This window comes from Ochlerotatus camptorhynchus, unplaced genomic scaffold (assembly GCF_037179485.1).
Source record: "Ochlerotatus camptorhynchus isolate MF236.1 unplaced genomic scaffold, CSIRO-AGI_Acam_v1.1 ptg000429l, whole genome shotgun sequence".
In the NCBI taxonomy this organism is placed as follows: Eukaryota; Metazoa; Arthropoda; class Insecta; order Diptera; family Culicidae; genus Ochlerotatus; species Ochlerotatus camptorhynchus.
This window is the reverse complement of record NW_027040915.1, coordinates 60,824-71,466: the sequence shown is the minus strand read 5'-3', so window position 1 is coordinate 71,466 and position 10,643 is coordinate 60,824. Positions and strand designations below refer to the sequence as shown.

General features: G+C 41.1%; 1 protein-coding gene across 1 annotated transcript; it reads left to right on the top strand.

Annotated features, from left to right (window-relative positions):
- Positions 1-6,824: 6,824 nt before the first annotated feature.
- Positions 6,825-9,608, top strand: LOC135711256 (serine protease SP24D-like). Its single transcript, XM_065234049.1, has 4 exons — positions 6,825-6,964; positions 7,028-7,361; positions 7,582-7,957; positions 8,020-9,608. Exons 2-4 carry the CDS (start codon positions 7,066-7,068, stop codon positions 8,161-8,163), a joined length of 816 nt encoding a protein of 271 aa, XP_065090121.1. The 5' UTR covers positions 6,825-6,964; positions 7,028-7,065; the 3' UTR covers positions 8,164-9,608.
- The last annotated feature ends 1,035 nt before the right edge of the window (positions 9,609-10,643 follow it).

Below are 10,643 nucleotides of genomic sequence, written 5' to 3'. Positions count from 1 at the left end.
ATACAAACACTTAAGGAGCGCCGCCAATTTGCAATGCTTTTCTCCATCAACGACATTATTTCAATGCGCATAGATTCGGCAGAAATTCTCGCACAATTAAATTTTTACACACCTTTTCGATATCTTAGAACACGGAATTTATTTTCAGAAACATCGTACAGAACAAACTATGCAAAAAATAGCCCAATCAATCGAATGATGCGCCTATATAATTTGCATTGCGGAACTATTGACATCACTATGTCCAAGCAGCAAATACAAACTAAGCTAAAACAGAATAGAATTAATGCATAGTATGTAAGTAAACATTGTAATAATCATTGTATGTAGTCTACACTGGCTTGATGAAATGGAAATAAAAAGTTAGAGCAATTTCATAGTGTGGCAATTTCATCGTGGACACCCTTTACCTATAGCTCGAAACGGATAATGTGATTGGAATCAAGTCGATAGGTTGTATCGTTGTCGAGAAATCGTTAAAAACGTACCGTGTAAATCGCGAAAAACCGTGTTAAAATAACCGTGTAAACAAAAACCACGTAAAAAAACGTGTAAAAAAAGACTTCAGTGTACTATCATAATCAACAGAAATAAACGTAAAGCTACTTAATTAATACTTCTCGTCTGTAATGAGCTGTTGCGTGTTTAACGATACGAATAATTCTAATGCATGAGCATGAGCATTGACGAACATACATTTCAGTAGTTGCTACTCCGTGATTGACCAGATTTAGCGAAGTTTGCACAAAGAACCATATGAATGGGGTTTGGGATTAGTAATCCATTGTCAGTGGACAAAATCCGGAGAATCCATATTTTTGAGGTCAAAAACGGCACCGGCCACGTCCTTACGGTCATCGGGGGAGGGAAAGGATTGTTACTTCAACAACCGTTGCTACCAGAGACAGAGTATACCGCTGCATATCCACGGTTGACACGGGAAGGACGTTTATGTTAGTGGAAAGGGTAAATTAGATCTGGATTCACATTGGAAAGTGATGCGATCTTTTAAATCAACTCAGTAATGTAAAGAGGCATGGGTTTTAACCCATGATCTCCTGCTCAGTAAGCAAAAACGGTCGCTCTAAGGCCACCGTGTCCCTCATCATAACAAGCTACGACCGACGATCGATTATCGGTTACAAGAAGCTTTTACAATAAAATGAAATCATCCAAAGTAGCTAACAATGTCTTCCGAACCGATTCAGGCGTACGTCACATTTGCCTAAATATACATATTACTTCTCTGAATCGTTGCTCCAATTTTTGTTATTAAAGATTTTCTAAAATAGTAATGAAATGAGGCTTGGGTTTTAATCCATGATCTTCTACTCATTAAGCAAAAATAGTTGATCTATAGCCACCGTGCCCCTTACATTACCACAATCTGCGACCGACTCATCAAAAAGTTATTCAAATTAAGGGACGTCTCTGAAAGCGGTGGTGGAGGTAGCTCATCGATTCTTCCGGTTCGCCTCCTAGCATCGTGCTATTAGGTACTAGGCGATAACCAGGGTAGTTGATCGATAGCTCGATGACGTCATTTCGTTGGCGTCTGCAATGGGAAATTCTCATAGCAGGCGTTGACGATGGGACGTTGTCGAGTTGTTGAATAGCAACTATCGTTGTAACTCACCGATCTGCCAAATTTGGAAAGACGTCTGCATTGAATTGTCTCATATAATAATATTCCGCCCACTATATCACAAGAAATTACGAGTAGCTGAGTGGAATGGAGATAACTTAAGCATTGGGTACAGGACCAAGTCTCCCCTGGGTGGTGCCAGAAGATGAGCGGAATAGAATCATCAAGTTGCCATAAGGCACGGAATGAGACTATTGCATGGCTGGGTAGTCAAAGTCTTCCATTCGTTAGTAATTTCAGGTGGATTAGAACAGGTTTAGGCTTAGGGTGGCCGTTGGCCAGATTTGGATTTTACAGATATAATCCTAAATAGGACCTAGATTATTTAATACACTAGTAACCTCAACTTCTGTCACAATGTTTCATTGTGACTAATCAACACTCAATGGGTAAAATATCAAATTTGCGGTAAATTTGAAAAAAGGGAACTTGGAGTGTAGAGCGCACTGCCTACTAGACGATTCTGAAGCCTGACCACGTGAGTGGGTTACGGGTTTATTTGATTGTACGTCATTGCCAAGTTATATATAGATACATTCATACCATTGGCATTTTGTATTTGAGATGAGACAGAGACAGGATGCGGAGGGCCCGCTTAGGGGGGGCTTCCATTTATTAAATAGTTCAGATAGGCTGGAAATGATAGGTTCATGGTGAGAAAATGTACCAAATGATGCCCGTTCACTGATCAAAATTAGATTCAAATCGTCAGGCCCTGCCCTGGAATAAGGAGATTGACGATGATTTGTCAAGTTTCATTTTGCATTTGCATATTGTAACGAGTACCATATTTCTGAATTCAATTTTCATCAATATTTGTTAGGAACATGAATTTAAAATAAATCTCATAAATAATCACCGCAGTCGTTGAGTGAATTCTATTAGTAGGTAATGAATTCGAGAGTGAAGTAGATATCCACCACTTGGCATAATGAAATTGTAAATGAGTTATAGTTCAGTAGTGAGAGCCGGGGTGGTATTCATATCCAATTGCAGGCGGTAGGTTGCTCGATCGTCGTTTAGCGCGTACGTACATCGACTCGGTACAGATCCTTTGATGATTTGTTAACCTTTCTCGAATTTCTCTCCTATCCCTGAATTTTGAGCCGAGCAGCGAATTGGATGATTGGAGTTGTTTGTTAGAGCATCCCCCGCCGATAGCGGGGGATGCAATTGATGAGAGCATGAGAACAATTTTCGTTGTATCACGAATATCTAACTTGGTTAGATTTACGTGATTTCCGGTGCCGAAGATTACGATAATGCGTTTAATCTGAGGATCCCCAAGAATCTATCGATCACTTTGGACTGATCAGTGGAAGAGGCAGGAGTGGTCCACCCGTAATCTCGCGCCGTGGTGTGTTAAGTAAGGTAGAAGTGACATGAGGTTCTTTCTAACTAGTGAAACTTAAGAATCCTTTCCCATTAGTTATTTCGATAGGCATTATTCGTTCCGTGTGTGAAGCGTGTGTAGTGATTTTGGAGAAAGAAGGTAAAACTGGTGACAATTTCTGGTTTGTGCGATAGAGGCTTAACACGTGCACACTTAGAAATTATTATTTTTACACGAGACGTAATCCAGCTTTGACGTAAATCATGGAACGTAAACAAACATGGCATGTAAAATTAAGTGTCCTGAAACTGAAACATATGCAACTCGACGAAAAGTGCGTTTGATTGAATTGAATTTCCCGTCCTTTTCAACTGATTCTTATGTCAAAAGGGCCGCTTGCATGTGTCGGTCTTAGGGCACTGAAATTTACATGTCTGTTTCGTAGTGTGTGCTTGTGCAACGGTTTTTCTTTATACAGATTCATGGCGAAGGTTGTGCACGCCCGACACACCACTCATTCAGCTAGTGACCATTTCTGGCCCCACCATCGGTTTCGAAGGTAACCCGGGGTACGCCGGAGGAGGGCCGCGACCGTTAGAAACGCGCCCTAGGCAGGGCGAAACGGCCACATTAGTAACAAAACCCGCGATCATCTTTTTGGGGACGACCAAAGCGCGATCAGCCATGTGTCGACGCTAAGTAGCATCGGAAGTTTCTAAACCAACCAACGCGTTCATCTGCAGCATTTTCCACCTGTATCCGTGAAGGAAAGACACCGGGTGATTCACCGCCAACCCCTCCGTTCATCCGCCGCATCACCGTCATCTGTACTGCAGCATAAATGGTCCGTGAGTGCTGAATGAATCCCTTGTGAAATGTTTCGTCCATGCACATGTTGACTTGAAACTTGAGAGCCCGCAACCGTAGCACTTTTCCGGTCTTGCGAGGCGTACACATTCTAACCGTTTGCACGTGAACCCAAATGAGAGTCGTTTGAACACGCACAGGAGCGAGATGGAAAAAGACAGGTGGGCAGGAACTCACGGTCTCCCAGTGTTGGTGAGTTCTTTGCCGTTAATGTTGACGAAAAGTTCACTATTTTTGCCATACAGAAATTCAAAACAAAATTTATTTTGGGCGAATTTGGACGGTTTTTGACCTGTTTCATGTGACCGGAAGGTGTACGCTGGTCACAAATGCCGTGCCAAACTGATTTTCTTCGCAATTAATCAATCTTTGATGTAAATTTCGCTAATAAACACGAGGAGCATTTCTTATAGCAAACTTGCCATAGCAAAATGAGCATGGTTCATTTTAGTAAACAAACTAACACTTCTTCCGACTGTGGCACCTATGTATTAGGCGCCGAAGGCGCCGAGAGCTGCGGTGCTGTTTCGATGGAGGAGTGCGGAGCTTTGCTGCTTCTGTATACACACTTTGATTTTTTACAGGGGTTAGTATTTTTACTGGATTTTTGGATAGCTGACTCGGTTAAAATTCGAATGACTGTTAATCGTAAAGATTGGATAAAATCGTTTTTTTTTTTTTTATTTTTCATCATTACACGGGGTTAACAGAAGTTAGTCTGTAAATTTTGGTAACACATTTCTCAACTTTGAATTTTTCACAGATTTTTTAAATTTTACCGAAGAGTTCCGCAATTCAAAAACTCGGTAAAAATTACTGACTCGATAAGTGTGTACTGATGTATGGTTGGCGAAGAGGCTAGCATGTGGAGGGTATTCTCGGGCTAGTGAATGCCACCCATCCCCACTTATAATTCAGTAATACACTATTTATTCATTTCTGTTTGATATGTTTACAAAGTTTGCAAACAGAAATGAGCATTGCAGTGTAGTTACCAATTTTCCAAGTCATGGACTTCAGATAACTGTTCAAAGTCCCAGATTTTTTATAATGGAATCATGATCAAAAAACCAAAGACCACTATGACAAACGTGATCGTGAATTTCGAGTTTTCTAGGGAGTTGATCTCGGGCACTATTGTGATTTGAGGCACTAAATTGTCATCACAGTTTTGTTATTGTATGTTTTCCGGTAGCAGATAATGGACTCCTGGAAAAAGCGAAGTGGAACCAGAGCCCGAGGTTCTGAATCGTATCACCTTAAAACAATTTCTATGTAAAGATCCCTTCAGACCGATCACGTTTGTCATAGTGGTCTTTGGTTTTTTGTTCATGATTCCGTTAAAAAAAATCTGGGACTTTGAACAGTTATTTGAAGTCTATGACTTGGAAAATTGGTAACTACACTGCAATGCTCATTTCTGTTTGTCAAACTTTGTAAACATATCAAACAGAAATGAATAAATAGTGTATTACTGAATTATAAGTAATGTATGTTAATTAACTTTAATCGAGTTCTTTTCTAGAAAACATTGATAGCTAATACTTTAATCTTTCATTTGGTATGTTGAAATCAGAAAACTACATTAAGATTAAAAAAATATAGCTAACATAAAATGTTGAATAACTCACTTAGCAGTCATTTCCGACCCTATGTTTCATGGGGATTTTTTCATAACTTCAGAAGCCCTATCTACCCAGAAAATATGTAAAACCCGGAACCAAACACCCTGTATATGCAGGTCTTATAACAGGTCATTGTCCGAGCCGTTATCGCTTGAAATTGATTGGAAAACTTCAAGATGACGAATGTCGCTTATGTGGCATAGAAAAGGAAGATTTGCTATGCCACTGTCCGGAAATTTTCAATTAAAGACGTAAGTTCTTCGACAAGGGGCTCATAGAATCCTTTGACATTTGGAGAACAGCTCCCAGTACGGCAGTGCACTTTATTCGAAGTATAATGCCGTGCTGGGATAATGCTATTAGTAAAACGGTGGCGATCACTCCTAATTATAGTGATACGGCATCTTGATATAGCTAAAGAAAAAAAAAATGGGGAATAGGGTAGAGAACTACTTCGGCCTAATCGCCTAATTTGGGCCTATCGAGCAGAAAACTTCAAATAAATCCATGATTTCAGAGTTAACAAGTCAATTATGCGTTTGATACGATACTTTAGTTAATAAGCTACCAAACGAAGTCAATGAAAACGCTTGATATGAAGGTTTGCACCCATTATTCGCAAAAACAAAAGAAGCGCTCTGACCGAATCAATTTTTATCTTCATCCGATAGGCCGAAGTGAATTCATTGGCGTTTCAATGGCATTTCAATGCGTTAGGCCGAGTTTAGAATCCGTAGGCCGAGTTTGGCGTCAAGAAGCAGTGTTAGACTTTTGACAATATCTCAACAATTGGTTTCTCTTTATCAAATCTTTTTTACGTACCGGAAAGATAAATAAATTTGGAAGCCATCAGTAATAATAACATTCCGTTTGGTGCTAAACTGCGCTAGATTAAGAAAGATTAAGTGCGGGTTGTGCTTAATAGGCCGGAAATGGGGTAGTAAACCCTATATCACAATAGATCAGAAAAATGGTCACAGTGATGAAAATACCCGACAAGGAAAAAAAATTATGGAAAATCGAAGAGTGAACTATTTTGTTAATACAGTATATTTGGCACAATGCAATAATTTTCTTACGCAAATACATTTTAAACTACAAAAGTAGCCCCATCATTTAACACGTTTGTCGTAACTCTTGACATTCTACGGAAGCAGCTACTCCACTGCACTCCACTTCACATTTCCGTGCAAATCAGTTTATCAATTGTGTCATCTAATTTAACGAGCACTCCAAAGATACCAACACAATTGCTGCTTTAATCTACACCGTTCCCGTTCTCCAATCTGTCAACATTCTGATGGTTCAATAAATAAGAGCCACTTTTTCCTAAGTCTAGCCATTTCAATTATTACCTATCCTCGCGCTGGCTGGCAGCAACAAAAGCCCAAAAGAGAAAAAGCTTTCCAATTTTCTTCGACAATCCGTCCTGATCCCTTGTCATACTTTTTATTTTTTTTCGATTTTCTCCTCCGTCGAGTTAGTGTTCGATCGGTGTGTGCCCATGTGTTTGCGCGTCAAGAACCCTTACTAATTGAGCGTTGAATTAAATCCTAGAAAAAGTCCTGTCGTGCTCTGTAATAAAAGAAGAAACCATGTCTCGTGTGCTGGAGAGTAGACCGTTCTGCATTCTCTTGCTGGCGCTGGTGGGGATATCATTGGCTGGAGCAGCATTCGAGAGCAATCTAATGTCCGTGGAGGAAGCCAGAACGCTAGCAGAGGAGCCGCCTTTCTCATCATCACGCATCGTTGGAGGATCTCCGGCCAGTCTCAACCAGTTCCCGCATCAGGTGGCTCTTCTGAGATCGGGTTCACTCACGTGCGGGGGATCACTGATCAGAGCCAAGTGGGTCCTTACGGCGGCACATTGTATCTTCAACGGAAATCAAGTGTAAGTGCCACCGGAGGGAACGAGCCAATCGAATCGTTTCAAGATTGACTTACGCGAGCGGAAAAGTTTCTACACTTTAGTGCTAAGATAGGACGGGGGTTGTTTGAAACCCATTCAACAGTGTTTCTGATCCACAGTGATATTTAAATTAAGTGTATTTTTTCTGGCACGTGGAACAATTTCACGAACGCTTATTCCAAATTATCAATTTGCATTTCAGAATTCCACCATCGTTGTTATCGGTACTTGCCGGGACGGTAAACCTTAGCCAAGGTGGCGTTCGACGAAACGTTCGCAGAATCATTCCCCACGAACGATATGGGAACTTCCGCAATGACATTGCCGTGTTGGAGTTGGAACAAGCTTTTCAGCTGAGTAGTTCCATTGCAACAATTGCACTTCGTAGGTCTACCGTTCCGAGTGGTAGCACGGTAACCATATCCGGTTGGGGCCGACTGTCCAATGGTGGTGCATTGCCAACGGTGCTCCAGTATAATCGAGCAACAGCTCTTGCCACACTTGCATGTGCGCTGGAAACGGGAATCAGCACTGGATTGATTTGCCTAAAGTCACCCGTTAATAATGGAGCTTGCAATGTTAGTTTCAACAGCTTGTGCGAGTTCTAGTTTAAAATAATGATTTAAACGATCTTCTACAGGGTGATTCCGGTGGTCCTGCGGTCTACAACAATGAGGTAGTTGGAGTTGCTAACTTTGTCGTCAATGGATGTGGATCGTCTCGCTCGGATGGCTATGCACAGGTGTCGGACTTTGTTCAATGGATTGAATCGAAAATTAATTGAGCGCTTAAACCAAAAGGTGACAGTTGATTTCGGTTTTTTTTGTTGTGTTGGAATGTATACGCTATTTTCACATGAATAATTGACTACGAAGTATACCTTTTAGATTTTAAGGAGATTCAATTTTTAAAATTCAATTTTTGTATGCATTGAAAATTATGGAAGTAAGTCATTTGGCCAAATACAATTGGGTTGATTTCCACAAAGGGTAAGTGTGAAATTTTTTGGCCTAAGTAGTCTTCATACTGGCTCTATCTTAAATGTCACATTGATTAATTCTTTACTACATTTATTTCGATACATGGTTCGATTACCTATTGTACCATATATAATCGCAAATAAAACTATTCAAAAATATTTAAAAATCATTTTGGACTTGCTCTAGCCAAGAGCCAAATAATTAGATTTGATTGAAGTGATTTGTATAGGCGACTTCTCGGCTATCTCTATCACTGTCAGAATTCCATCGTAGATCTTCCTTTCCGGAATCCGATCTGCATCTTTGACAATCTATGCTCACTTCGTCAGCCTTATTGTATAGAGCCTCTTCTTCTCCTTCTTCTTCTTCTTCTTCTTCTTCTTCTTCTTCTTCTTCTTCGCCTTTGAAACTTATTGCTTATCGCATAGTAGTTCATTGCGTGCCCTCAACTTAGTGTTCTAGATGCATATCCACCACAGACAAACAGACATAACTCATTGAATGTTTCTCACTATAAAACATCGTCGATAAATCATTACCGCCATCTGTTGAGTACAATGTGGTGGGCAGTACGCTGAACAGATGGCGGTAGTATGTAAACGTCAAACGCGTGGCACAATTGACGGTACTACCAACTACGATGCTTTTAAATTGACCGTTAAATGCTTGTTCGTCGAAAAAATTCCGAGTGTTGTATCTGTTTGTCTTTCCTCAGGCAGTTATTAATTGAGAGTTTTCGATGCCTGGACCATTTTTGCATTAGTATAATTGTGTGGCAAGTGTATGTGAGTCATCCTCTATCCCTCCCCAGCCAGGGGCGTTGGACTGGTAGAACTGCGAATAAACTCACTGTTGAAGGCATGGCTTTTCACGGACTGAGCCAGATAAACCTTGTTCCCAATTTCCAGTCTCGTTTTCTTGACTTGGTTTTTGTTAGCCAAAATGCACTTCTGGACTGTGTCGTCGTTGAAGCGCCTGATGTCATCGTTCCTCTTGACAATTTCCACCCTGCTTTGGATATATCTATCGCGAACGGATCTCAAATTCGTTTTGATGAAACCATGACTGCCACTCGGCTCAATTTCCGGAAGACCGATTTCCGTTTGCTGAGACGTTCCTTGTCCCTGATCAACTGGAACGTGTTGAATGACCTTGATATCGATACAGCAGCCGCTCGATATAATAGCCTTTTGCGCGACTGTGTTTGTGCTTCAGTACCGAAGTGCCAACCTCCAAGAAAACCGCCTTGGTATAACGCTACTCTCCGCAACCTGAAACGAGTGCGATCTAGAGCTCTCCGTGCTCTCACTAATCGACGATGTACCCTTACCAAGCGAAATTTTTCAATTGCCAGCAATGATTATCGCCACTACAACAAGCTTCTTTACAAGAGGTATGTAATTCGTACTCAACATAATCTGCAATGCCACCCCAAGGGATTCTGGTCGTTTGTGAATACTAAGAGGAAGGAAACTGGACTGGCGTCAAAAATGTTTCTCGGCAATGACGTAGCATTGACAACTGAGGACAAATGCAGCCTATTTGCTAGGCACTTCTTAAGCGTCTTCTCGAATGACTCCCCATCGCAAGCAGAAATTGAGCGAGCCGTCCGTGATGTGCCAACCGACGTCGTAAACATGGATGTTTTTGCCGTAGATGTACAAATGGTTCTCTCTGTGATGAGTAAAACCAAATCATCATTTTCACCAGGTCCGAGTGTTATTCCATCTGCAGTCCTAAAAAAAATGCTCCGATATCTTAGCTGCTCCGTTGTCCTTGCTCTTCAACCTGTCACTTCGTCAACAGAAATTTCCCGCACTATGAAAACGGTCTACTATGTTCCCTGTTTTCAAGAAAGTAGACAAACGCAATGTGGAAAACTACCGTGGGATTACCTCGCTTGGGGTTGAATCTAAGGTGTTTGAGTCGCTGATAAATGAGAGATTGTTTGCTTCCTGCAAGCATCACATAAGTACATGTTAACATGGTTTCTTTCCTGGCCACTCCGTGGAAACTAATCTCGTCAGCTTTACGTCGTTCTGTATGGAAAATGTATGCAAGAAACTTCAAGTGGATGCCATCTACACTGATCTTAAAGCTGCGTTTGATAGAGTTGTGCACGACGTTCTGCTAGCAAAGCTTGAAAAAATTGGATGTTCTGTTTCCTTCTGCAGCTGGCTTAGATCGTACCTTGTGCAACGTGAAGTTACTGTATGCATTGAAAACTACTCATCGTACTGTTTCTCGAACAGATCAGGAGTTCTACAGGGTAGCACTTTGGGAC